This window comes from Penicillium hordei, assembly GCF_028827395.1.
Source record: "Penicillium hordei strain IBT 12815 chromosome Unknown utg000006l_segment0_segment0, whole genome shotgun sequence".
NCBI classification, from domain to species: Eukaryota; Fungi; Ascomycota; class Eurotiomycetes; order Eurotiales; family Aspergillaceae; genus Penicillium; species Penicillium hordei.
In genome coordinates this window covers 644,375-671,186 of record NW_026623147.1, presented here as the reverse complement: position 1 = coordinate 671,186, position 26,812 = coordinate 644,375, and the positions used below count along the sequence as shown (strand labels likewise).

Sequence of the window (26,812 nt, the reverse complement as noted above, 5' to 3'; positions counted from 1 at the left end):
TCCTTCAGAATCGCTAGGGATGTCCAATGAACAATATGTGTCATTCCCAGTAGCCCACTAGCAAGGTCAATTGTGCTACCCACATATGTGCAACGGTCAATATGATCCAAAGAAGTGACCTAAACAAGGCAATGGACTTTCATCATCCGGAGAATTTAATCTGCTTCAACATACTGAGTAGAAAAGCGCCAAACAGCACACACCATGTCGGAAATAATAACCGGCAATATCGCTGATTGTAGCCATTATTTTGCCTTGATAGCGTGTGGTACAATGCGTTAAGGGCGAGTGATCTTCTAGCATACAGGGTCTTCATGATGCGACCTTGGTAATGATGTCCATTTTTGAGCCTTGTTTACACTTAGGCTTACGCTCAGGTAATTCCAAGTTGCGCGCTCGACCGTATAAAATGCCAACTCCAGTGCGCTTGGTGAACATAGGAAAGTCCGACTGGATAGTTTCTATGTAAGGATATAAATCGCCTCTATTCACAGTACTTTCTCAAATTCCACAAAACAAAGATCACCTGGCAACACCAGGTTCTCGAACTTCTCGCGAGGAAAGGAGCTTGTTTCACCCGTCGGTTTGTATCCACGACGCGAATACCACAGGATAAGTTGCTGGCGATTCGAAAGGGCGTTTAATCCAAGCGTCGTGACACCCCAAGTCCGTTGACAATAGTCTTCAGCATATGCCAAGACCTGTCGCCCAATGCCGCCGCGCTGTTGGCTGGTATCAATGGCGAGCATGAAAAGACGAGCGTGGTTTGCGTCGCGCCTGGAAGTCCCGATCGAGCCGACGAGCGTATTTTGATCATTGGTTGCCATCAGCATGACGCTGTCCGGTTTGGTAATCAAGGCCAAAATCTCTTGGACATCGAGGCGGAAGCTTGACGAGAGACCTAGATCATCTGTCCAGCCTTTTCTGCTATCCTCAGCGCGGAACGCAGATTCCACTAACTGCTGGAGTTGAGCCGCGTCCTCTTCGGTCGCGACGCGAAAATTAAGCTCGTTCATTTTTGGCTGGAAAGATGTGTTTATTTTTTATATTTGGTGACCTCTGAATCTGTGAATTGTACTAGGAAGACTTCGGTACTTAAATATATCTACGAAGGTGGTATTTAGTGAGCTTGAAATAAAGCCATGTAGTAGGGCGCGAGGTTGGCGGAAAATCCCGCACAGGGCGTAAGATTTACGAGTTCTTGTGCTTCTCTTCCAACTCCCGATAACGAATGTAAGACATTTCATGAACTCGCGTGTTTGAAATATAACTAGTAACTGGTTATAAATCGTTTAACTTAATAAGATATTAACTTAGGCATTATAGTTAGGAACGGTACTAAACATAAGGTAATTAAGAAAAATTAAAAAAGGTGTTTAACCTTGCTCAGCATCTCGATTTCCCGGCATATTTACACTGTTTAGGGCCTATTAGGCCCTATAAAAGCCAAGTGGGGGTCTAGTTTCCACACTGTCAAGTTATTCGGTGTTTATAACTTATACTGGCCGAGCCAATGCCAGGCCGTGTTGCCTGAGGAAGCGAGATTATGCAAACCAGACAAATCTCTCGGGATCACAGTGGCCCCCGGTAACATGTAGATGACGTCTTTCATAGAGATCGGGGATGCAAACGCTTGGACGACCATCCCTTATTTTGGAAGGTCACCATTTATCTCAAGATCGTGCCCGTATCACAAGCCCCCATCATGACTGCGGCGGTATTCGGCTGCACTGGAGCAGTTGGCTCTCAGATCTTGGCTACACTCCTCGCGACAGACACATTTTCAACAGTGAAGACCATCTCCAGGAGACTCCCAAATGCACAGTCAGATAAGCTGGAAGCACTTGAGGAGAGCGACACCTCGAAATGGGGAAGCATGATCTCATCCCTGTCCCCGAAGCCATTAATTGTTTTCAATGCGGTCGGTACTACGACGGCGACAGCGGGGAGCATCAAGAATCAGTGGAAGATTGATCATGATTTATGTGTCGAGAATGCTCGAGCAGCTAAGGAGGCAGGCGTGAAGACTTACATTTATATTTCTAGTGGAGGTACTAGAAGCTTTCTCTGGGGTTGGGTTCCATACTCGAAGATGAAGGTTGGTGTCGAGGATGCCATCGAGGAGCTTAATTTTGACAATGCTATCATTCTGAGACCGGGGATGATTATCGGAAGGGAGGAATCAAAGTCTTTCCTTTTAGAGAAGTTTGTGGAAGGTCTTCAGAAGCTAGGACAGGGTGTCCAGGACAAAGTTGGTACGTCTGTGCTGACCAACACTTGAAATGCTTCTGGAACTTTAGAGCTAACTCGCGCGAGCAGGTCAAAACCAAACGACTATTGGTAGAGCAGCTGTAGCAGCTGCTCGTGTGGTTGAAGAGGGCAAAGCCCCGTCTAAATATTGGGTTTTGGAACAGGCTGATATTGTCAGGCTTGGGAGAGATGAGTGGAAAGAGTAAGGCGCGTCATAGTTTCAGAGTTTGAGAGATAGTGCTTCTTTCTAGTTAGGAATTATCTGTGTAAGAACAATGTAAGGGGAGAAAATAACAAATCATAAATAGCAAAAGTCGTCAATTTATATACATCAGGCAGTAGCCAAAAAAGAAGTTTCCCCATGGTATCAATAATCATCAACAAGTAAAAACAACATGACATGAAAATAGGACACAAGGTAGGTCGAAAGAGAAAGACCGAAGTCTGAAAGGAAAGTGCCAATGATGCCGGAATGGAGACATCGAGACCAGTGCCCAGAGGGCGAAGCTAAGAAACCCCAAGCAGTTGGGGACTCCTACGATGGGCCGCCAAGTGAGGACCCAGGAAAGACCATATGTTTCCTGTCTTGAAGAAAGTTTGATGATCACGTCCGACAAATCAACTCTGCTGCTGCTGAGAACTCTGGAGGGTTGACCGTAGGCGTGGATTTACACATATGCGTACCGAGACCAATTCCTCAATGGTCGCAATTAACTCATCTTGAGATCGTCGACATAACCCAGGAATTCCCTCCGATCATCACAAATGCGTGCATATTCCAAGAGAAGTCGGTATGTGTAGATTTCCATGTCCTCCCGTCGGAGGACCTTCTCGCCCCAGGCTTTCCCAGCGAGGGCAATCTTACGGGCTACCTTGTCCCGTCCGCCGAGGAAATAAGCCATAATTCCATAAAAGTCGAGGTAGGTGGTATCCATAGGGACAAAGTGTATCCAAGGGATCAGTCGCGAGTCGTGCCACTCATTGTAGATAGTAGCTTTGATAGGGAGCGAAGTGGACAACATAAATCCACGGTACCGGCCACTGAACGAGTTCCCGTCAAGATCGGGTAGATACTTGAAGTTGTACATCTGCTTCATTGGCATGCCAGGTGCGACCTCGAAATATGGATCGAGGTACGGGCAGGTCGGGTCCGATTCAATATAAGGAGTGCAAACCAGGTGGTTGAACCCCGTGTCAGTATGTTCTGAGAGAAGCTGCGGGATAAAACCATCGCCCTTCAACTTGTAATCGGCATAGTTTGGAAGTCTGAAGTTGACACCATGGCTTTGGTTCTTCTCGGCCTGAGACACTGATGTCGCGTTCATCATCGACATGAATCGGTGTCTCTGGAAGCCCGTCCAGTTGGGCTCTCGGGCTCGGCCTCCGGTAGCAGCACCTCGCCATACAGCCTTGTTTGATTTCGATGCCCAGGAACCACCGTGTTCCGTTTCTCCACCGGAATAATGGTCGTTCTGTGCCCAGTACATCGCTGGGGGAAGAAGAATCTCATTGTTCATTGGTAGCTTGGACCCACCGAACAGTGGCATGAGCTTGTGCGAGGTTGAAACAGAGATTGGCTCAAGGAAGGTTCCATGCAAGACTTGCATCTCTGGGCGCACACACGGGTCCTTGGTCAGCGTATAGTTTGATACATAACCGTGGTATGACATTCTCTCGAAATTATCATATTCCCAAGGAGGAGTACTGAAATCCACCTTGGGCAGGGTGATGTTGCGTGCAGGGCTTCCAGGCGGGCAGCCAACCCGAGCCATCTCCCAGTATCCTCCCTCGCCTGGAACTGTAAAACTAGGATCGTAGGGTTCCAGGTCATCGTGATCCGAATCGACCAAAGACATGTATTCGGAGATGACATGGCTCGGATTCATCATAACGCGGTTTGCTTGCTCCTCCTGCAGGTATTCGTTGATTTCCTCCCAGGGGACGACGAGTCGGGTCTCATCCATGACATTGATCGGCATATCAAGGTCGGGAAGTCCGTCCTCCAATTTGGCGACCAGATCATACCATGAGTCCATCCAATTTCTGGGCTCATCGGTTTTCAATATCGCAATTTTGTTGCGAATGGTGATACGGGTCGGGATGCTTTTAGCCTGTCGACGCAATTCCTTCGGCTCGAGAGCCCAGTATGGAGTCAGGTCGTGATAGATCTGATCGAAAAATTCTTCAATGATCAATGAGTCTTTTGACTTTGCGAACTTGTACCATTCTCCAAATCCCGGAGGAGGATGTCTTCCGCGGCGCGCTCGATATTGTTCTGCGGCGGTTTGGAGGTCGTGCGCCTGGGTTCCTAAGAGTTCGTGGAGATCGGTCTCCGCGGTATCGATCAGAGCGTCGATAGGGTGACTGCTATTGTATCCATTCCCAGCATAGAAGGTTGGAGATACTTGGGCCTCCTGTCTCGGCAAAATCCAGATAAGGGCAAGGATAAAAAAGACTGCGAGCACCGCGAGTCGGCCTGCGCGTGAGTTGAATGTCGTCATCATGTGCGGCATCCTGAACGCGGATATTTCCTTAACAGGCTTTGCAGCTTGGGTGTGTATAAATCTCGTCCGTGATAATCGCAAGCTGGCAGCTCGGTGCGATCATACCGCCCCTTAGGACTAATTTCCCGGTTTGGGGGTACTAGCCTCGTGATGACTAGGGCTCAAAGTATAACGTTAAGGGGCGCACGAGTATATGAAGTTCACGCATTCATATTCAAAACAGTCGTCGATCAGGACAAGCAGAAGGACAAGGAGAAAAAGAAGCGCAAGACAGATTGAAAAGCCGATTCAACCTACTCCGTGACGGGGAAACATGGACATTTACCTAGCCGGAATAGGAAATGCTCGTCCAAGAAAGCGTGGCTCCGTGGGTCTAGAGAGGATCCATGTTGCTCTAAGATAGAGATCATCCAGTCTGTGCATCCGGTGGGGACCACCACGTTCTCTGCAATCCTTATTTTGTCTTATTTGATCTTATTCCAATATGCTCTACGGAAGTCAACTTGGCAATATGAAGTATAGAATAAATATCATGTACCTAAATTATTGGGCATGATTGGAACTAATTTAATTTGCCAAGAGGCGGTTGGACCTACGGTTACATGACACATGACCTCATAGCGTCATGTCGCAACCGCTTTACAAGATAAACTCAGTTTCCGGTTTTCGAATCTCCAGTTTTCTTTTTCTTTTTTTTTTTTTCCTCTTTGGACATGCTGTCATTCATTTCCCCCTTTATTCGTCTCCACAGTCCCAAGTCGTAAAACTCAATACACGAGAAGGTTGGAGCTAACGGTCAGTGAAGACCGCTCTGCCTCAGGCAGCATTAATAAGGCCTGAGGCATTCTATATCTCATCGGTCTCCAAAACAATCAATCTAGTGAACATTGAAGTTATTGCCCAACTCGATCAAGTATTGCGATCTTATCGTTTCTCTCAGATCCAGCATTGCTGCCAACAGCCAATGCAGTTTGTCTACCATCTGAGTCTTGGATCCATTTTATGGGCCCAGGAGGCAGGGGCTTGGACGAATCTGGGTTCATAAGCTGCTGGATATTATCGTCGAGATCCGGCAGCATTCCATTGGTAAATTCAAATTTACCTCCAAACTTGGCTGGAATGCTGGCATCGTCCATATACTCTCTGAGGGTGGGAAGGACCTCCGGACCCATGAGCACCTCGATCTTTTCTGCAGTATGAGGGTCGATATAGCCCTTGACGTACCTCCAGATTGTGCTAAAATACGAGGGCGCATTGCATACCTGTTATAATAATCATTAATAGGTATCCACTAGTACAATGCCATTGAGCCAGATAAATCAGCAACCTACAAAGGCACGTTGAATAGTCTCTGGGTAACATGTCGACAACAGCCCACTGATCTCTTGGGCAAAGAATCTCAACCCCCATGCTTGCTTTAAGCTCAAATTGGACGCATCCACAAGATAGATCGAATTGGTCACCGGAACTGAAGGGTTCGGCCTGTCTGTCATCATCGAGCAAAGCGGAAGGATGAACCGAACGAGACTTTCATGGTATACAGAGGCCAGTTGCAACATGTCGGGAGTTGGTTTTTCGACTTTTTCGGATTGGGAATTTATCCAGCGACTGTTTTTCCGCGTCGTTTCCCAGCGTGCAACGGCATCTTTGTCAAGACAATCTAAGTCGAGCATGATAATGGGTAGCCCTTTTTTGTCCCTACGACCAGTCCAATGGGGGTACTAAAGGACATATCAGCATATATTAATACTCTCAGCATCAACTAATACTCACAATTTGACGAGCCTCCTCGAAATCGGCAATGTCGATTAAATCGTAAAGCCTGAGGATACGCTTCTCTTCACGGAATTTGCATGCCTCCTGGAACTGCTTGAGAGCATCATCGGGGTCAAATCGACGGGCGACTAGGAATCGCCTAGTGGGGTTAGCACTAATAGGAACAAACTAGATTTCGTGTATATGACGTACAGAAGGGTGGGAGGATCTGATAGCCCGTCGCACAGATCCCGGGTTTCCAGACTCTCGGGCCGATCCAACAACCCCTTTTCCTGAGTAGATTGAGTGAAAGCTTCGAACGAAGCCTCATGCTCAGGGGGAATGCCGATGTTTGGTTGACTAGCGGCCATGAGGAAAGTATTCGAGAATTATAAGAATTTGAACAAATTGTACGAGTTCTAAAGTGGTGCTACTGTCAACGACCTCGGGAGGATCTAGAGTGTCATGTAATTAATGTTGTGCGAAGCTGTTACGCGACCACGATAATCTGCAAGGTGACACATGGCCATACCCCGCGCAGGATACTCGGCCCGCCTAGCTGGCTGATATGGGCGCCATTGGCGGCTTACAGGGGGCTGGAGTTTCCCAAATTGACGTTAAATTGAAATCCAGGCTATAAATCGCCCGCCAATTTATCAATTGTGTCGAATACTAAGTCGAGTACATGGTTGGAACAGGGTATTCCACACAGAAAATCATGCGACACTTGGTACCAAGCATACCATACAAAAGTACATAACACAGTTAGTCATCGATGTTCGCACAGATTGTTGAAATAGCGGGTTTTTGTCAGAGTTCTCAACGTCGGTCATCCATATCATATATTGTTCGTACCACAGATTTCTGTCAAATTTGCCAAAAACTCCTAACACTTCAATTGTGCGAGATGACGAGGGATGTGATATGTCTAATGGAAAATCCATCTATTACAAGCTTAGGCGATCAATTTCTATATGTCAGTAAAGGGGTAGGCCATCAATAACTAGTTAGTTATATGCTGACATTAGTTAACTACTACAACATAGTTAGACATTGCATGCATCTTATGTGAGCACTAAGGCTCAAAGCAGCTACGCACGCCCCCTATAGGTGGTACAGAGGTCCATCTCAAAGGGTTTGTCCCGGACTTTTATTTGCTTTTTCAAATAAAACATTAGCATGTAATGGGGGTGTATAACTAGACACAACTATTCAAGAAGATAAAGCGCCTTCTCACCAACACCACTATCAATGGATCTTTAACATTCTGGGTATAAATGGCCAATCAAAGCCCAGGAGAAAGAATAGGATGAATTGCCTTAGTAGCAGATATTGGGTTAAATCGTGAGTTTGCCCCTCTATATTAAGAGGAATATCACTTCAGAGGTATAAGGGCTTCCCCCCCACTAGTCAGCTTAGGGTACAGGGCCAATGTATAATGCTTCCTATGAGAAGCCCCATCCTCGAGGCCCCTAGGAGATGATAGTACTGCTGTGTAGTAGTATCATGTATATCTCCAAATTGTACAAGAGTAACTCAGCCTTCCTCCTCCTGGATGGCATTGATCAGATAGAGAAGAGCGAACTGGAGGAGTTTGTCCACATTTTGGAGGAATTACTGGCTACCTCTAGAACCCGGTCAAACTTCAAGCCCCGCATGGTTATCACTGCGCGGAATGAAACAAATGAGCAAGGCCAAAGGTCGGCTTGGTGGAGGAATATCGATAATTGATGTGGCATGCGAACACAACAATGAAGTGAAGAAGCTTATTATTGACCGTGCGAAGAAGATGGAGATTCCGAGCGGCTTTTCATCAGAGGTCTTCTCTTCGAGACAAGATCTTACAAAATTTAAAGACCCAGACCCATGGCGACTTTGTCAATATCGGCCACCTGCTGCATGAAATCAGCGGAAACATCGACCTGGTGAAACCAGGGATATTCTATTCCGCTCAGGGGGCAAGGAATCCGACGCTATCGCGAGAAATATTGAACTCCTGAATGAGACACTCAGCGAAGGAGACATCTCTGACCTGAATCTTCTCACATGCGTTGTCTTCTCTTCACTCCAAGCCCCGAGCTTCCTGGATGACATTGGAGATCTTTTAAACTAATTGATTCATCAGGCTGGGAACCGCAAAAATCCCCAAATCAAAAGATCAATCAGTGATCCGACACCCGTGAGTATCGACTCCTCCCAAGTTTCGTATGCGGCTGAGTGGGCTCCACAGAAGCTTGGACTGGATAGTCTAGGACACGAGATTTGCAACCTAGAGCGCACATTAAGGGAATAATATAGAATACTCTGATTCCATTGAACATTCCAAGCTCTCGTGCTCGCTCAAAGAGTATAACTGGCTCTCGCAATGGGGTCTGCGACCGCATATTCCTGCCAAAAGGAGTACTTGCTTGCTACTGAGACAATAGAAGCTGCAAGAAATACATCAAGTGTGGGGAGGCACGCAATTATGATCATATGTTGGTAGACATAAACCGCGATATGGCGAGGTACAACGAGGAGTTGGGACACAGCGACAAAGCGTTTGCCATATACGAAGAAATAGTGCGAAATTATCCGAATGACTACCACGCTGTGTTAGAGATGATGATACACTTCTCCAAAGACAAAAACAGCGAGGGTCTGCTCAAATTTCTGCCTCACTCAATGTCTCTATAGACAATTTAACCGGCCTAGACAGGCGAACGCAGGCATTTCACGAGCACCACGCCAATGAGGAGTACCACCAGGCAATTATGGCTCTGGTATCTGATAATAAGACCTTTGATGCTATCTTTGAAAGCTATCAGGCAGCCATTGTTGCCGCCAAAGAGCGGCTCGCCAAAGCAACCAATGAGAGTGACACAGAAGAGGAAATATTCCATCGAACCTGCCAAGAGGTTCTCATGCATAATCTTGCGCACCTTTGCCGAGAATGTCGAGAGAAGGGAATTTACCATCGACCAATGGGTACGCATCCGACAGATTGACGAAATCCCAAGCGAGTGGTACTTCTCAGTCACAAAAGGCCTCGTCTGTGCACAACACGCGAACGGCTGTTTCCATAAGGTGTTGCGGGACGACAGTACCGCACCTACCTACCTAGAGCAGTTGGATCAGCTGGCCGCATTCAAGCCAATATACGTTGACAACGAGGAGCGCCTTGCAACCTACCCAAAAGAATTTATCGCAAGATTCCACGCTCCTCAAGGTGATGAACAAGAAGTCAAAGATACCCTGCGTACTTACATCAAACGCAATATCGATATTCTCTTCGGTGATGATCCGTTGAATGGCTGGCAGGGATATCAGGGCTTGGCGATATATCTCATGTTCGCGGGCCAGAATGCAGACTGTCTCGTAGCTTGGTTGTTGATTGTTTCATATGACGGTGAGGAGATCAATCCAGGTACCAAATTTCAAAAACAAAAAGGTACCTTGTGGCAGGAATGTGAGGGCTGCGATACTTCTTTCCCGTACCCAGATCATATTTACATGTGCAGAGAGTGCCACTACACGGAGTTTGACGAGCCCTGTTTTACCAAGTTGTGTGAAGGAAACCTCGAGAGAAATATTTGTGATAAAGTTCATGGATTGAATCCAAAATAATTACCTGGTGTAGGATAACGGTACCATTCAGTCTTTCATCAAGATCAATATTCACTTCACACCTCTTTAGCCTCACGAATACGAGATACCAAGAGAAGCAGACTGCTCAGCCAGATCTTGGCTGAAAATATACGAGATTGATCGTCCGCAAATATTGCTATATTGGTTGGTGCCATAGAACCTGTCGATCATTTATGCGGGGGCTAACTCTAACTCCAGAAATAGACCCAGGGCCATACCTGAGATAAACATCTGCACGATTCTCATACGTTATCTGGTATTTTCCTAGACATGATATCTTAGCAGAGTCTTCGTATTAGGAGTAGACTTATTCGGCGAGTGGCATGGCCGAAATGTCATCTGAGAATAGTCTCTTTTGCTTCACACTATAGTAGATGGGTCTCAAAACGAGAATACGAGAATCCCCAGATGATCTATTCCCCAATAGCTCTTATAGCAAAAGAACCATGTTCAGTTTTGATCGACAGAACCTCCACCATATCAACAGCGGACTAAGTACCAATCGTCAGTGTCATCCACTAAGTATGTAGTAATAGTTATCGTATTCAACCTTCAGGGTTGGAATCATAGCCCTGTCGACGATGTTGATCTCTCATATTAGTTTCTATTCTGATTTCACTCGGTACGATACGAGCATTGGCATCTATGGAGTTGAATCTTTCGCTCTATTAATAGCAGGCTCAATGCCATCTAAGAAGCTATATAAACAACCACTTGTCCTCGCTGATACACTCAATCATCCACTACAACACAACCAAATCACCATCTCTATCTCAATACCAAACATTCTATCCACATCTACATTGTCAACTCTCTATTTGACCCATCCACCGTTCAAACCCGACTCCAACTTCCTAAAAATATGAAGTTCACCGCCGCCACCATCGCTGCCATCGCTGCCGTTCTCCCCATGGCCAACGCCTGGATCTTCTCCACCTGCAGTGGGCAGTGGGACGGGGAAGACAACAAGGGCTGCACCAAGTCCTCCTGCAAGGGCGGTGACACCATTGACTGGAATAACGACTTGTGGTCTGATTGTGTTCTTCGTGTCTACAGCGACAGCTCTTGCAGCAACCAGATTGGAATTGCATCTGATGACTGGAATGACCACTCTTTGAGCAAGGGCATGGGTAGCTTCCGTGTTTCGTCTTGTGATAGCTAGGCTATCTATTATCACTTATGATGGATCTGTATGAAGATGAAGGCTGTGGTGGGATTCTGGGAAATGGGGATATTTGTTTGGTTTGATCTTCAGGGGTTGATGTCAAATAGGATGGGTTTGGTTTGACATTCACGGCTATCTTTTAGCTAGCACTTGAATCTCAGGCCTTTGAAATGAAGAATGATTCTAGAAATGGTTTGTTACATCTAGACAGTAGGTGTATAGACTCGTCCCCGTGCTAAGGTTTACCTATATAGCTCACTACACTACAATATCATCACACTCCGCTTCATGATCTCATATACTAACTTGTAGACCTCAACATTGGGTAGTCACACCATAGACATGGCTTCTACGCCCAATTTAGCCAATCACAACACATTTATAGAGTGGGGTTAAACCTCTTCATGAACTCTGATTGGCTGGCTTTTGCTAACCTTTCCCTTCCCGTGGCACGGCTTATCTAATCTATTGGCCCAGACCGAGTCTAATCTTTAAACCTTGGGAGTTCTAACTTTCCAAGATCGAAAGCTTGTGGTAAGTTTGTGTGCGCCGCTAAGCTTCTTTCTTTCTCTACTTCTTTTCTGAGTCTTAAGGGTGCATTCTTGCTTTCTTGCAAGGAGAAATCATATGTTTTGTCTTTGGCATTGGAGATCTCGGACCTGTTGCGGACGCAATGTCACTTCCAATCACATCACAACACGCTCAAAAGTATCATGCCAACTTTGGCACCTCCAGAGAGCGAGAATTTTATAAGTAATTTACCACCTTCGTTCGTAAACACAACGTTGTACTTGACCATCGGACTTGCGATCCATAACACTCGACCGAGGGCCCCGTAGGCTAACCGTGCCGCTTGTTTCCCCAGGTATTTACCGCCGTACCATCGCAAACCACACGCGCTACAACACGTCGGGCCTACTACACTGTCAAAAGACCATGTCGCTAGATCCTCGGCAGACCCCGTTCTTACGGCATTCGCCCAACTGGGCACCTTACGACTGGATGCGCAGCGTTCGTTGATCTCGCTTTTCGGCCGAAAGGAGCAACACGTCCTCACCGAAGCCACTCGAACCCTAAGCCTGCAGAATGATGGCAACGATGATGCGCGGGATGAGCTTTGGGTCGGGAGCTCTACTATGTCATATGACCGCAGCCTGTGTAAATCGGTTATGAATTCTATGCCAAATGTGTCAAACGCCAGGGACAACGTCTTTGTTGTACCCGATCTTGCCAAACATAATGCATTCAAGGACCATCCAGATGTGACTACATTCCCAAAAATTCGGTTTCTCGCATCGAGCCCTATCATCAGTCCGAAAGGCGTGGTGATTGGAGCCTATACGATCTTGGACGACCAACCTCACGAGCCCCTGGACGCTGGGTCACTCCAGTTCCTGGTTGATATTGCCGCTACAGTGATGGATTATCTAGGAACCAGTCACTCAAAAAACCAGCATTTCCGCAGTGAGCGCATGATGGTTGGCCTTGGAAGTTTTGTGGAGGGAAAAGGTAGCCTGCGCAACTCATGGGTTGTCGACACCAACGTTCCTCAAGCAACATCTGGTGGAATGGACCATGCAGAGGGGCATGTCAATCGACAACAGCAAGAGAAGCAAATTTCGCATAATGCGGCCCAGGGCGTCGCTCAGAATGGAACACCAAGCCACCTGCCTTTCCGTCCATACAATCTTCATATCCCTAGAAACAAAGCTCTGCACGGTAATAGGGAGAAATATCAGTCACTTTCCAACTCAACCAGCAGCAAGAGAGATGCTAAGGCTTTATCGAAACTCAAAGAAGCATCTCAAGCGACCATGCCAATTGGGAATGATCAGTCAAGGCAGCAATCACCGAAGGATGATTATACTGCCAAAGTGAATGAAACATTTGGACGTGCAGCCAATCTCATCCGCGAGAGTATCGAAATTGAGGCAGTTGTCTTTTTCAATGCCAATTTCGGTTCCCAGGAAGCTTTAGTGAATAATGCGGAGTCTGACACGGAAGGTAGTTGTTTTGAAAGCTGTTCTTCGGGTGATGAGGCACCATCTCGAAGCTCCCCCCAACGTTTGTTCGAAGATGTTTTTGATCCAGAACAGGCTGCAAACTCAGGCAAAGCCACGCTGAACCCGTGCGAAATACTCGGATTTGCCACTTCGAATTCCTCTAGCGTCAATGATCAGTTGATGGACGATAACAAAATCGCATTATCAGAGTCATTTCTTGGAGGGCTTTTGCACCGATATCCTCGAGGGAAGATTTTCAATTTTGGTGAAGATGGAACGATCTCATCTGATGATACGAGTGATGGCATTATCAAACGATTTTTGCGACGTCCTGGTGGCAAGAAGTACAAAAAAACACGAAATTCGCTTGAGCGCCAGGACGCCCAGAGCTTACTCCAACTCGCCCCCGAGTCTCGAAGCATCATATTCTCGCCTTTGTGGGATTCACACAAGGGTAGATGGTACTCGGGGGCTCTGGCGTGGACAAAAGCACCCTACCGTGTCTTCACTTCGAATGATGAGTTAGCATTTCTCTTGACATTTGGAACTAGTGTCATGGCAGAAGTGCACCGACTTGGCGCTCATTTCGCCGATCGGGCAAAATCAGACTTGCTATCAGGACTCAGTCATGAACTTCGATCCCCTCTGCATGGCATTTTTGGAACGGCGGAGCTCTTGAATGACACTGTTATGGATGCGCTACAACGAGGATTCATTCATACGATTTCTTCTTGTGCATACACACTACTAGGCTCGATCAATCAACTCCTCGAGCATGCTAGTATCAATGATGTTCGACCAAACTCTGTCGCTAAAACCCCCGTTGGCGGTATTCATAAAATTCCTGTCGACCAGAAAGTGGCCACCGCCTGCCTTTCTTCGCATTCTGGAAAAAGTGATGTCGACACTTGTGTGGAACTTGATGTTACCTTAGAAGACGCAGTTGAAACGGTCTTCGCTGGTTATTCCTTCTTTAGCAGTTCACGGTCCCCTCTTCGGGGCATCGCCGACACTTCTGCCTTGGATAGCAAACTTCCTGATGTACGGGGTGGAGTCAAGGTGGTTTTGGATATTGACCACAGCCCCAGTTGGAAATTTTCAACGCAGCCTGGAGCTTGGCATGTCATCCTCACGAATATCTTCGGGAATGCCTTGAAATTCACTCAAAATGGGTATATCTACATCTCTATGAAGGCCTCTCCAGCAAAATTCAGAAAAAGTGGCGAGATCACAAGCTCAGTGATCACAGTGACTGTAAAGGACACTGGATCTGGGATTGACCCGGATTTTCTAAAAAATGGACTGTTTACTGCTTTCTCACAAGAAGATAGCATGACAACCGGCAATGGCCTTGGGTTGAGCATCACACGACGAATACTCTTATCGCTCGGCGGTGATATCCAAGTCAACTCCGAGAAGAATGTCGGCACTGAAGTCGTGGCAACCGTGACCCTTAATCATGCGTCTGCTCTTGACAACCTCGACAAGTTGAATAGTCCTTCTCCCATCACGATGACGCAGAAGCTTGCATGCGCGAAGACGATTGGGATATTAGGTCTCGGAACTTCTGCATTTGACACATCTGTATGCACATCGTTACAGAAGCTGTGTCAAGACTGGTTCTCCATGGAAGTCCTTTTAGTCGGGCCTTCACAAGCACAAATCCCCCATTGCGACTTATACATATCCTCTCACGAATATATGGATATAGGGAATGAGGAGATCAGGTCTATTGCGCCCAGTCCAGGTGCTCAATTTCCTTCGCCTGTCATTGTAGTATGCCCATCTCCGAGGACCGCGCACTCGATGTCAGTCAGGGCTCAAGATCGTGGAGATGCACATGTGCTTGAGTTCATTAGCCAACCATGCGGACCGCGCAAGTTGGCAAAAACATTACAAATGTGTATTAATCGTCAGCAGCTACTGTTTGATTCGCTCGAGGGCGAAGAAAACATACCGGACGACTCAGCAGGCTTTCCGGTCAATGTCGGCACCAATGAGCCTAAAATGGACTTGTTTGTTAGTCTACCATCAAATGGAGAGGCCAGCGACCAACCCACTATCAAAGTGGTAGTAGACACAGAAGCATACAGTCACCCATCGATAGGGACGCTCGAATCGATGAAACTCTCTGAGGGGGATGTTCATGACCGTCTTCCTCCATCTGAAGAAGTCGCTACCACCAGTCACGATACACCCATTGAAACGGAAACCGACCCCGTATCCAACCTTCCCACAACCATTCTTCTTGTGGATGACAATGATATCAATCTCAGACTTCTCATTGCTTTTATGAAGAAGTTGAACTGTGATTACGTTGTTGCGCAAAATGGAGAAGAGGCCCTCGAGGCTTTTAAGGCTAATTCCTCTGTTATTGGGATGATTTTTATGGGTAGGTTCTTGGAGGATTAACCTGAATGTGGTTTGATAATCTAATGCCCCGAACAGATATCTCCATGCCAATCATGGACGGCCTAGAATCCACTAGGCGAATTCGCGAGTTTGAGAAAACACTAGAAACGACATTCCGTGTCACGATTGCTGCCTTGACTGGCGTCGCGCAAGCCGACACTCAACGCGATGCGATTGGGTCTGGTATGGATTTATTCCTCACCAAACCCATACGGCTGAACAGCCTAGTGCCAGTAATCAAAGGCATAATGCCCCCGACCCATGCACTTTGGCAAGAGTAGTAATCAATGATTCAACCCCAATCAATGTGCCAGATATTTGCGCTCTTGGATGTAAGAACATCATCCATTTACACCAATCTCCCTGCCGAAGCCCTCCAAACAGCTCATGTCAATATACCACGCTCAACCAGCATGTTCTATATTTGTACATATAACGATATACGCAGTAAAGTACAACTCTCCTATTGATCACAGCCAATTCCTCCTCTGTCATCAAAACGAACTCTTCCTAGTGGTCAGTTTTTATTAGATGGCGTGATAGTACTGATCCAAAGGTTATACTACGATCGGGTATTTTGGAGATGTTGACTCTTTTGTCCTAGACCGTTGACAAGATGGAGTTACTCTAAGTCTGTATTCCAGACATGTAGGCCGAAGATTCTGCGAGCGATGTTCTTTTTCGGGGTTTATTTGATTGGTAACAATATGGAAGTCTGCGAACTATTCCTTCGCTGCTTTTGAAATATAGCTTGAAAATTGACTGCAATGTCTGGACAATTTTCTATGTTTTAGTTAAGATTTTGGATTGAACGTAAATGACCCCAGTGCTGTGAGTATGCTGATTCTTGGCTTGTATGGCAGAAACAGCGAAGAAAGTTCAATTCATACATAGTGTCATAGCTCCATTCAGTCCAAACCTTCCCAAATACCAAGAAACAATAACGACCCCAAGAAAGAGTCTACATATTTAACTCTCGAACAGACGCAGTAGGCAGCATATCATCCTTCTCTTTTGAAGTCCACGTCGTATCCTTACCCCATGAACGGGAGAATCTCTCAAGGGCAGCTGTAAGTGCACCCATCCTCGGTTCTATGTGCTTCGTCCACTTTTGGACAACATAGAGCAAGAACACAAAAAACATAGTCAGAATAATCCCAAGTCGGAATGGACCCGGCGTTGGAATATAAGACTCCAGGTCAGGTGTTCCATCTGCTCTTAAAGCTGGCTCAAAGCCGATTGACATGGGCAGATACAGAAGATAAACCAGAACAGATCGCATTAGCGGTCCATGGACGAGATATAGTGGGAAGCTGATTGACCCCAGCCATAGCAGCAGGGGGTGGGAGAGCAACCGTCGCATGAAGGGTGAAATCATTACCCCAAAGCAAATCATCTGAGCCCCAAGACTGGCGTAGTAGCGGCTGACGTTGGCATCTTTTGGGAAGATGATTTCGGCAAGTGATGTAAGCTGCAAAGACCATTCGGTTTGGTCGGCATATTGATCGGGGTACGAACAGACATAAAGGCCCAGAGTGACGAGGCCATAGGGTAGGAATTTGAAGATCAGGCGTGGCCGTAGCGACGTTAGGTTGTAAAACGATACTTCCGCTAGTATCATGCCAGCGAAAATATTCGTACCCACAGTACCTGTAATAAATTATCAGCGTTGGATTTAGTATTGCGATATTATCACACATACCATCCAGAGTTATCCAGCTATAGGTGTATAGGACCATTTGCGCACAAAGGCGGAAAAGTGGCGTGGTATTTACCAAAGCCAATAGGGTCATGAATACATATAGCGAGCCACGGAAAAGGGGTAGTAATGCCCATTGCGGTTGGTCGTAGGCATTTTCTCCATACATCCAAGTTCCCGCTATCTGTCGTATCAAATCCACGACGGCAGCGCCCAGAGATGAGCTTGGTTGGGGACTTGTCGCTCTTAGCCAGTATGCATCTACCCTTCTACCCAATTGGAAGCCACCAAACTGACATAAAAGCCAGGCTAAAATTGTCATCAGGGTAGCGGGGAAAACGAGTCTCCACTTTCGACGGAAAGCGCCTGTCGAGAGCGAAGCGAGAGCATCAGCAGTAGCTCCTCGTCGGGCTAGCTGGAGCGGTTTTAGGGCATTCACGAACCCGAGTAGCACCAGGAAGATGGCTACCCAGGCCTGGCCCTGTATGACCAGTCTAAAGAATGGTCGCTGAAATAAAATAGAGTTTCCTGTCTCCGCAAAAGACGGCGGGATCAGATATGTCGCAAAGGAGAGGCAGGTATGGCTAGCGACCACAAAAAGGGCGGCAATTCCTCGGAGACCCTATAGAAACGACCACGCTAGTAAGCGACAGTTTCACAGCATGCGGGGGATTGGAAATAATACTCACATCTGCCCAGCTACTGGGGCGGATGTAAGATGCAGATTGCTTGGTCGCCGGGTCGACAATGGTCATATTGGGCAGACGAGTTCATTGCTGGTGGTACTGGTCAATAGTATAATGCTGCAGCTGCAGCTCCCCTGGCACATATACATAAATCCTGGTGGTAAATCATGCCTTATTCCGGGGAGACAGAGAAATAAAATTTCGAAACGGATCCGAAAACGTCAATGTGAGATCGAATTGGAATAGTTGACATTGATATCCGCTATCCGAAGACGGAAGGGTTTGAGCGGGCTAACCACCCGTGGACATTCCACACGGCCATGGGCATATGAATTGGGTATTGTAAAAGAAGGAAGACCAAATGTTAATTTGAGATATCCAATTGGTCTAGAATTCAGGGGTTATGGAGTAAAATAGAAGAATTGATGGCCGCTTAAGTCTTTGTTCGTAGTCATCATGATATTTCATTTAGATGTCTTTTTTCTAGATAATGTTTCCCCTTATTGATCTTGTAGCCAAAGGGGTAAAAATAATTGAAATTGGAATATGAGATATAACGAAAAGGTGTAAAAGGTGTAAAATGTTGTTGAATATATAATGCGACTATAAAAGTCTAGAGTTTCTGATCGACACATGAATTTCCGACCTATCGATTTTTATACAAAGATCAGAACAATGCGGATGTTATAGATAATAATCAAATAAATATAGAGTATAAACTACATATCCAACGTCTCAATCCACCTTATATTGTGAATACTATGTATGTCCGTAGTAGTTAATATGCCCCTTTGTCTATATTACGTCACCTGACACTAAACCTGATCAGGACTTTGTTGACTTCGTTTCAACTGCGCCTTTTCTCTCTTTTTTTTTTCCACAGTCCTCTGGCAGGCTGTCTCCCCAAATTTGGTCTCTCACCTTTTGTCTTTCTTTTCACCGAATTCCTCATTCGTTCTCTAACCATTTGGCACTCCCCTTTGTTGAAAATATCCCTTTATCCGGCCCGAAGATCCTATGATTATCGATTGATAGCTCGCCGTTAGCGATAACAAATGTCCAGCGGGAACGGGGTGCGACATCGTGGCCATGGTCACAGAAAACGTAAACCCTCGATATCCGCCTCCCTCGGCTGATTTCGACCTTCCCGGCCGGCGCAGAGTGCCTCACCCACCACGATTGGAGTCTTTAGTCGATCCACGAGCGCGAACTGCAAATTCCGGTCCGAGGTCCTCACCTCACTCTTCCCGCTCAACACATCGCCAGAGATCACGTTCGCCTCTGCCACGGCCTCACAATCCTCATGAATACCCCTTGCCACCCACTTCGCCTCACCATGGTCCCTCGCAGGGTACGAGAGGCGAATGGAAAACCCCTGGGCCTACCGGTCGCCCTCAACTATACGCCACACCACCTGAAACTCACCCCCCGAATTGGCCGCCACGAGATGAATACGAACGGCCGATGCATCGGAAACCTATGCCTGCGCGAGGGGGGCTCCGTATATCCATGTCAACATCTAGATTGAATAATAGGCGCCCAAAGACGCAGGAATCTATGGAGCGCCGCCCACAAGACTTAAGCCCCCAGGGAGTGCCTCTGTCACGCTTCCCAACCAACGGGCCCGCCGACGAAAATCCCCCCCGACCAAGCGTTAATTCGTCCGACACCTGGCGCTCGAGCATTGAGCAAGCAAGCGGAACAGAGCGCAGCAGTGTCCTGACTAAGAGCAGCTCGATCACCGACCTTTCACCCGATACCCCCGACGCACCTTATGGTATGGACAATGGGATGAGCGTGGAAGACGCGATTTCCATGTATCTTGATGGCTTCAGCGACGTGACTGAAGAGCCTGGCTCGCCGAAATCCCACGCAGGGAGTAAAGCGCCATCAGTAACGCCTCCGCCATCACGCGATTCACATCTAGATGAAGCACACCCACTAGAATTTCCGTCGCTGAGCGACGTTCCCCCGATACCCCCCATACCCTCGATACCCCCGATGCCAGAATTTACCATGCCGCAAGACACAAAGGCAGATCCATTGTTTTTGCCAAACTCGACTTATTCCGAACCCACGCCTATACCGCCTATACTCCCAGAATCCCCGCCAGAGTTCACACCATTAGAACCTACACTTCCAGAACATCCCGAACCCGACCCGTCAGAGCCTGTTATGCCAGATTCTCCGCGCGATCTCACTGCCTCCCCATCGCCGGTAGCCGAAATGCAAACGCCCGAGGTGCATCATGTACACCAACGACAGGCCTCGAAAAAAGTGTTAATTCCCGGATTAGTGCCGCCGCAACTCCGCTCTGGAAATGGCCCTCGAGATGATTATGGATTTCGCAAAGCTACCCAGTATGTAAGCCTGGATGAATACGAGACCTGGAAAGGGTCCTACTCCAACCATGTGACGCAACGGAGAGCCAAATGGTGTGAATTGCTCAAGGAACATGGGCTACCCACATCACAGCCCACAAAGTTCCCGCCACAGTCTTCGAAAGTCAAGCGATTTGTTCGCAAAGGAATTCCCCCAGAGTTCCGAGGTGCGGCTTGGTTCTATTATGCCGGCGGGTACGAGCTTTTGAACCGGAATCTTGGCCAATATGATGAACTTGTTGGGAAGGCCATGAGCTCACCAAGTAACGACGACAAGGAGCACATTGAGCGTGATTTGCATCGTACATTCCCTGACAATGTTCATTTCAAACCAGAGGTCACCGAGCAAGTACTAGATTCGGGGAGCAGTAATCCGAATTATTCCAATGTCACCACGGAGACGCAGATGATTCAGTCCCTACGTCGAGTTCTGTATGCTTATGCGCTGCATAACCCGAAAATCGGATATACCCAGTCTCTGAATTTCATCACGGGGATGCTCCTTCTTTTCCTCCCCGAGGAAAAAGCATTCTGGATGCTACATATCATTGCTGCAGATTACTTGCCTGGAACCCACGAAATCAGTCTGGAGGGTGCCAATATTGACCTCTGGATTCTCATGGTCTTGCTCAGGGACTCCATGCCGGGCATATATTCCAAGATCGCTGCCATGGGAGGGACCCCGTCCGGACGGGGCAAAATGCCTCCCTTAACCGTGAACTCTCGGCTGCCGGATATAACACTGGGACTGACCAACTGGCTCATGTCGGTTTTCATCGGAAGTTTGCCTCTAGAAACCACCCTCCGAGTTTGGGATGTTTTTTTCTACGAAGGCTCCAAGACTTTCTTCCGCGTGTCTTTGGCAATCTTCAAAGCATGCGAAAAGGACATCCTTGGCGTAACAGACCCCATGGAAGCATTCCAGATAGTCCAAACCATCCCTAAAAAGCTGTTGGACGCCAACACCTTGATGGATGAATGTTTTGTACGTCGGCATCGCGTCGGACAAGGTCGTATCGAGGAACTCCGAGCTCAACGCCGGACGGCTATCCGCGAAGAGAAGTTGCGACGATCAGTAGCCTTCGGCAAAGGTCAGCTTCATTCTAAGACGGATGAGTTCACTGGCCGAAGCCGCACACCGATTCCGGGCATCGAGCACCGGGTCGTGGGTTCCTGGCGTCACTTAAGACAACATGCATTTCGATAAGCGAATGATCACCCCGGCGTCCATGTCTGTAATCATATTTGTGAAGCGGGATTTAGCGAGGGCAGCTCTTTGCCAGCATTATAGGCGTCTTGGATTCGAAAGGCGAAAGGGAGAGGGAGGGGGAATCGAGCATTTAAAGCATTTATTTTGTTGCATCTGTACATATAAACCACAAATACATCCAAGTTCTGTGCCAAGCAGGCAACCGACTTGGCATTCTCAAATTTCAAGCTATCCACCTGGGCAGTTTTGGTAGTCTCCCTATAGGGCTGTAATATCCGGACACAGCGAAAGCTCAGCAAACTATGATTCGTCGCTCGAGCTCGAGCCCTTTGTATTCCTTTCTTGGGTTCTACGATGGCAAATTCCTCCCTTGTCTTTCGTTCGAATTAATTATTCACTGCAGTGAACCCACAGTAACTGCCCCCACTATGTCAACCACTCCTCAATCTCCAACCTCGAAGCCTCGGTTGAACGTGCATTTACTTGGCACCCGGCTTTTCCTTGATACCTCCCGACACTGTCAATGAGTTGTGTCGAAATAAGATCAACTTGATCTTCAGCCATGGTTATCCATGTATATATAGACCGGATTATTTCAATTGACACCTTTATTTAACAGGGGCAGAGTGATTGGACGGAGGATGTGGTGCAAATTCTAAAACTGTATCATGCTGAATATTTCATGCATTGTTTCCTGATGGAGAAGTTGTTGATTTAGTGGCAATTGTCTCTTTCAAAGGCAGAGGACTAAATATAACAATGTTTGAGAGTTGACAGTATTGTAAAAGAATTCGAAATAACATAATGTGGTATAGTTATTTAGAGTGTAAGGGGGAGGTTGCAGTTGATAAAATACGGTACCTAATTTTTGAAGCGGTTTCTGCCCTGAGTTCCGAGTTCCTCCCCCCCCCCCGCTCTACAATTTCCGAGGGTCCAATTCCTCAGGAGGGTCCAAGTCACATTTTTGAATTTTTTGAATTTTTAGTAGTCCATGGATTCCCTTGGTCCAAAAATGAAATATGAAATCAAAACTTTGTCAAATCATATACTAAGAGCTCGGGAATTTTCAATCGAATAAGATTAGAATAGTTCAAAACTGTGCTCTGGTGTTAAGTAAAAATCACAAGCTGAATTTTTTGGGAATTGTACTAGTGTTTTTGGTGGATTCTTTAGCGCCTTGGATCGGCGATCTCTAGGGCTGGTTGAGCTTTAGGTTCATTGATCGAGATTTCCGCTCGGCTGTTTGGCTGTTTGGCTGTTTGGTTCGTGTCGTCACCATTGTCAAATCCGGTGTCCTTGCTTCCCCCTTTTTGTTTCTTTTTCTTTTCTTCTTTTGGCTCTTTCCCCTTCTCTGAGCTTCATCCGCAGATATGAGTGGACAAGCTGCCAGCTATTATAACGAGGTGCCTCAGGGCCAGCCTCCTCAGCCAAACTACGGTTATGACCAGCAACATGGGAATTATCAACAGCCATATAATCCCCCTGCACCATACCCGCAGCCAAATTACCAGCAGCCAACCTATCAGCAACCCCCAGTTGAGGCCAAACCACCGCCGCAGTATCACCAAAATGTCCCAGAATCAGGATACAGCTTTGACCAGGCGTTCAAGATCGAGAAGCCCAAGTGGAATGATCTGTGGGCAGGTCTCTTGGTGGGTTTGACCGTTGTCGCACCGAGCTCTTCCTTCCAAACTGACTTGTTGCACAGTTGATTGCTGTTTTCCTCGGGTATGCCGCCGTGTCTGGACTTACCATCCACAAGTATGCCACCAACAAAGGCTTCAATGGAGGAGGAATCTACGACTCGGCCAATGATTTCTCGCTTGACACCAACACCCTTGTCCTATTTGTCTTCGTCCTCGTTGTCGCCCTAGTCTTGTCTTTCCTCTATTTCATGGGCGCAAGACACTTCACCAAGACTTTCATCTGGGCGACCGGTATTCTCAACATTGTTTTCGCCCTCGCAACCGGAATTTACTACATCGCGCGCAAACAATATGGAGGTGGAATCGTATTCCTCCTCTTCGGTGTCTTCGCGATCGTCTGTTTCATCAGCTGGATCCCGCGTATCCCCTTCACTGCCTTCATGCTACAGACCGCCATGGATGTAGCCCGTGGCTACGGACACATCTTCCTAGTCAGCGCGATAGGCGGAATTGTCACAGTCGCTTTCGCCGCCTGGTTCTCCGTCACCATGGTCTCGATCTACGTAGCATACGAACCCGATTCCACCGGTACCAACCCATCCTGCGCGAACGGCGGCTGCAGCAGAGCAAAGGTCATCGGTCTTGTCGTCTACGCCACCTTCGCCATGTACTGGGTCAGTGAGTGGATCAAGAACACAGTGCACACCACCGTTGCGGGTGTATACGGTTCGTGGTATTTCTTCAGCAAGTCTGCCGGCGGAATGCCCAAGGGCTCGACCCGAGGTGCCTTCCGTCGCGCAACTACATATTCCTTTGGCAGTATCAGTTTCGGTAGTCTGATTATTGCCTTCATCAACATGTTGCGTCAGGCGTGCTCGATCGCACAGCGACACGAGGCTGGTGAGGGTAACATAGTTGGTAGTATTGCCATTTGGGTTTTGGGATGTTTCATCTCGCTGCTCGACTGGCTCGTCACTCTTTTCAACCGCTACGCCTTCTGTCACATTGCCTTGTACGGAAAGTCTTATATCCCTGCTGCCAAGGATACCTGGAAAATGATGCGCGACCGAGGAATTGACGCTCTCGTGCAAGACTGCCTGATGGGTCCGGTTTTGACTATGGGTTCGACTTTCGTCGCCTATGTCTGTGCGCTGTTGGCCTATCTCTATCTGCAGTTCACCAACCCCGCCTACAACAGGGATGGTAACTTCACCGCAGTCATCATGGCCTTCGCTTTCTTGATTGGTCTGCAAATCTGCCAGGTCTTCATGACTCCCATTGGTAGTGGTGTTGAGACTATCTTCGTCGCAATGGCTTGGGATCCTCAGGTCATGATTAATGACCACCCAGATATCTACCACAAGCTGGTGCAGCTTTACCCTAAGGTTCAGCAGGCAGTCCACGCTTGAGCTTCTTTCCACAGAGTGGCAAGACAAGGGTCTTGAAGTTCGACTACGTGGGTTCAATCGCTATATCCTTAGGCGGAACCTGTGTTCGCTTTTTGTGCCATGTTTATGAATGTTCAGCACAAATTGTTGCACGTTAATTAGTAATTGCAGATAATTCACGATCAATAGCATTGCCAGAAATGTTTCATGTATCATTACCACTCAAGTTCAAAACTATCTGAAATATTAACCTCCAAACAGAAAGAAGAATCCATTATAGAACAAACACTAAACCCAAAGCCAAAGTAAAACAAGGAATCACCCTCCAAACAAGCCTTCAAACACATTCCCCTCAGACAACTTACAAACCAACCATAACAGCCATCACAGCCGCAACCCCAAGCCCCGCAACACCCCCATTCACAGAAGGCCCGGGAGCCGCCGCCCCCTGGTAAGGTGAGAACCGAGTAGGATCAACACCGGAAGGCTGAGCCGAAGGCGTCGCCCCCGAAGCCTGTGGTCCAAACACCACAGACGACGAAGCCGCACCACCCATCAATCCATGCTCCCGACCAACCGGTGTCGACGAAGCAGCCGCAACAGAAGCCAAACTACTAGACGCCGGGATATCGACGGGGATCTGCGAGACGTGCAGTGGTTTCTCGACAACGGGCGTGCTCTTGCAGCTGCAGTCGGTGCGGGTCTTGGTCACGTAGACAACGCGCGGAGCGGTCTCGGGTGCATAGGCGCGCTTATCGGCCATCTCCATGGGCTTGCTTGCGTGGCGGGATGGTGCGGCTTCGTGGTCGCTGGGGCAGGGGGTTGACGCTATTGTGCTTAGGTCGATACCTGCGCAGTCGGAGACGGTTGTGGTTGTTAGGGTTTCGAGGGCGGGTTTGTTAGCGCAGAAGCATTCTTGGGAGGTTTTGTCTTTGCAGCTGGTGAAGGCTGATGGGTCGATGGCGCCGATGGCGGCTCTCTGGAGGTTTGTTAGTTTGTTAGTTTGTTTATTTGGTTTATTTGGTTGGGGTTGGGGTTCTTACGGCGCATTTGAGGTAGTCCTCGGTTGATTGGGCTAGGGTGCCGGCGACGAGGAGTGAGGCAGTGATGAAGTAACGCATCTTGGATCTTGTATGTATGGTTCTTGGAGAAGAAGTTTTGGGAGTTGAGGAAGGAGTGATACTAGAAAGGGGGGTCTAGTATATAATAGAACGAAGCTATGGAGAGACCAGATATTCGGGTCCTTTATGTACAATGAGATCTTCCTGTCTGATATTTTCACAGTAAACATTCACTTTGACATCACATCCCTTCATCCCTCAAAGGTGGGGGGGCTAATGGGGTTTATGATGTCCAGGAATCCTGATGGTGGATGGTGCCCGATATAGATACTGCTTGTCCTAAGAGATAAGCTTCGGATCGCATTTTTGGTCTGACACTTGCGACAACCATATACGTTTGATTCCCTGTTTATCGTACTGGAATGATGGAAGAATGTGCCAGTTGCCACGTCCCCGTGCCGTTCCTGGCGTATCCCTGGGTCCCTTATACTCCGGGGAATGTTGGATTGAAGGATCAAGGAATTGCCTCCATTTTTGTTTCATGGATCTTCGTTACATTGAAAGAAGGGAATTTGATGTTGGATTGAAGGGGGATGGAAATCTTCTGCATGTAAACCGAAATAGACATTGACTTAGGGCTATGGTGATACTTGCATGTGATCGAAAGTACGCACGTCGAATACGTCAAATATGGAAGTGCGTCGAAGAATCGGACGTCTATCGCGCGGACGTCTATCGCGCGGACGTGTTTCAAACTGTACAAAATGCGACATACAACAAACATGCTTTAAATAATCAACAGGCAGACAAGGAGGATACAACTCGAAGAAACAAGGTTCCCGCGATATCTAGCTGGGCATCATAGCTAGAATAGTCATTTACATCCTAGCTTTTGGCCTTGGTGGCCGTGCTTCCACTACAGTAGTGCGTTGCTAAGAAACAAAGAATTTCGAGTATAACTTCAAATATTTCCCGGAAAATATGCCAGTGATAGTTGTATATCATTTGATCTAACCACTCCATCC

The 26,812-nt window shown here is 47.4% G+C and overlaps 12 protein-coding genes across 12 annotated transcripts; 7 read left to right on the top strand and 5 right to left on the bottom strand.

Moving 5' to 3' along the window:
* Positions 1-488: 488 nt before the first annotated feature.
* N7537_010936 (GNAT family N-acetyltransferase) lies at positions 489-1,016 on the bottom strand (the record flags this gene model as incomplete). Its single annotated transcript, XM_056901990.1, has 1 exon — positions 489-1,016. The coding sequence occupies one exon, from the start codon at positions 1,014-1,016 to the stop codon at positions 489-491; it is 528 nt and encodes a 175-aa protein (XP_056747277.1).
* A 689-nt stretch (positions 1,017-1,705) lies between these two features.
* On the top strand, positions 1,706-2,456 carry N7537_010935 (uncharacterized protein; the record flags this gene model as incomplete). Its single annotated transcript, XM_056901989.1, has 2 exons — positions 1,706-2,255; positions 2,320-2,456. 2 exons carry the CDS (start codon positions 1,706-1,708, stop codon positions 2,454-2,456), a joined length of 687 nt encoding a protein of 228 aa, XP_056747276.1.
* Positions 2,457-2,960: 504 nt separating this feature from the next.
* On the bottom strand, positions 2,961-4,763 carry N7537_010934 (uncharacterized protein; the record flags this gene model as incomplete). The annotated part of the gene is made up of 1 exon (XM_056901988.1): positions 2,961-4,763. The coding sequence occupies one exon, from the start codon at positions 4,761-4,763 to the stop codon at positions 2,961-2,963; it is 1,803 nt and encodes a 600-aa protein (XP_056747275.1).
* An 884-nt stretch (positions 4,764-5,647) lies between these two features.
* N7537_010933 (SEC14 family lipid-binding protein) lies at positions 5,648-6,880 on the bottom strand (the record flags this gene model as incomplete). The annotated part of the gene is made up of 4 exons (XM_056901987.1): positions 5,648-6,016; positions 6,086-6,475; positions 6,528-6,669; positions 6,723-6,880. The coding sequence occupies 4 exons, from the start codon at positions 6,878-6,880 to the stop codon at positions 5,648-5,650; spliced, it is 1,059 nt and encodes a 352-aa protein (XP_056747274.1).
* A 1,135-nt stretch (positions 6,881-8,015) lies between these two features.
* N7537_010932 (Tetratricopeptide-like helical) lies at positions 8,016-8,240 on the top strand (the record flags this gene model as incomplete). Its single annotated transcript, XM_056901986.1, has 1 exon — positions 8,016-8,240. One exon carries the CDS (start codon positions 8,016-8,018, stop codon positions 8,238-8,240), a length of 225 nt encoding a protein of 74 aa, XP_056747273.1.
* Positions 8,241-9,008: 768 nt separating this feature from the next.
* Positions 9,009-9,961, top strand: N7537_010931 (Tetratricopeptide-like helical; the record flags this gene model as incomplete). The annotated part of the gene is made up of 4 exons (XM_056901985.1): positions 9,009-9,147; positions 9,186-9,476; positions 9,526-9,897; positions 9,954-9,961. 4 exons carry the CDS (start codon positions 9,009-9,011, stop codon positions 9,959-9,961), a joined length of 810 nt encoding a protein of 269 aa, XP_056747272.1.
* Positions 9,962-10,998: 1,037 nt separating this feature from the next.
* N7537_010930 (uncharacterized protein) lies at positions 10,999-11,298 on the top strand (the record flags this gene model as incomplete). The annotated part of the gene is made up of 1 exon (XM_056901984.1): positions 10,999-11,298. One exon carries the CDS (start codon positions 10,999-11,001, stop codon positions 11,296-11,298), a length of 300 nt encoding a protein of 99 aa, XP_056747271.1.
* A 676-nt stretch (positions 11,299-11,974) lies between these two features.
* Positions 11,975-15,997, top strand: N7537_010929 (uncharacterized protein; the record flags this gene model as incomplete). Its single annotated transcript, XM_056901983.1, has 3 exons — positions 11,975-12,054; positions 12,167-15,696; positions 15,753-15,997. The coding sequence occupies 3 exons, from the start codon at positions 11,975-11,977 to the stop codon at positions 15,995-15,997; spliced, it is 3,855 nt and encodes a 1,284-aa protein (XP_056747270.1).
* Positions 15,998-16,677: 680 nt separating this feature from the next.
* N7537_010928 (uncharacterized protein) lies at positions 16,678-18,170 on the bottom strand (the record flags this gene model as incomplete). The annotated part of the gene is made up of 3 exons (XM_056901982.1): positions 16,678-17,366; positions 17,419-18,037; positions 18,105-18,170. 3 exons carry the CDS (start codon positions 18,168-18,170, stop codon positions 16,678-16,680), a joined length of 1,374 nt encoding a protein of 457 aa, XP_056747269.1.
* Positions 18,171-19,190: 1,020 nt separating this feature from the next.
* On the top strand, positions 19,191-21,689 carry N7537_010927 (putative GTPase activating protein (Gyp3); the record flags this gene model as incomplete). Its single annotated transcript, XM_056901981.1, has 1 exon — positions 19,191-21,689. The coding sequence occupies one exon, from the start codon at positions 19,191-19,193 to the stop codon at positions 21,687-21,689; it is 2,499 nt and encodes an 832-aa protein (XP_056747268.1).
* A 1,373-nt stretch (positions 21,690-23,062) lies between these two features.
* On the top strand, positions 23,063-24,747 carry N7537_010926 (choline transporter-like family protein; the record flags this gene model as incomplete). The annotated part of the gene is made up of 2 exons (XM_056901980.1): positions 23,063-23,344; positions 23,401-24,747. 2 exons carry the CDS (start codon positions 23,063-23,065, stop codon positions 24,745-24,747), a joined length of 1,629 nt encoding a protein of 542 aa, XP_056747267.1.
* Positions 24,748-25,087: 340 nt separating this feature from the next.
* N7537_010925 (uncharacterized protein) lies at positions 25,088-25,847 on the bottom strand (the record flags this gene model as incomplete). The annotated part of the gene is made up of 2 exons (XM_056901979.1): positions 25,088-25,705; positions 25,770-25,847. The coding sequence occupies 2 exons, from the start codon at positions 25,845-25,847 to the stop codon at positions 25,088-25,090; spliced, it is 696 nt and encodes a 231-aa protein (XP_056747266.1).
* Positions 25,848-26,812: the final 965 nt, after the last annotated feature.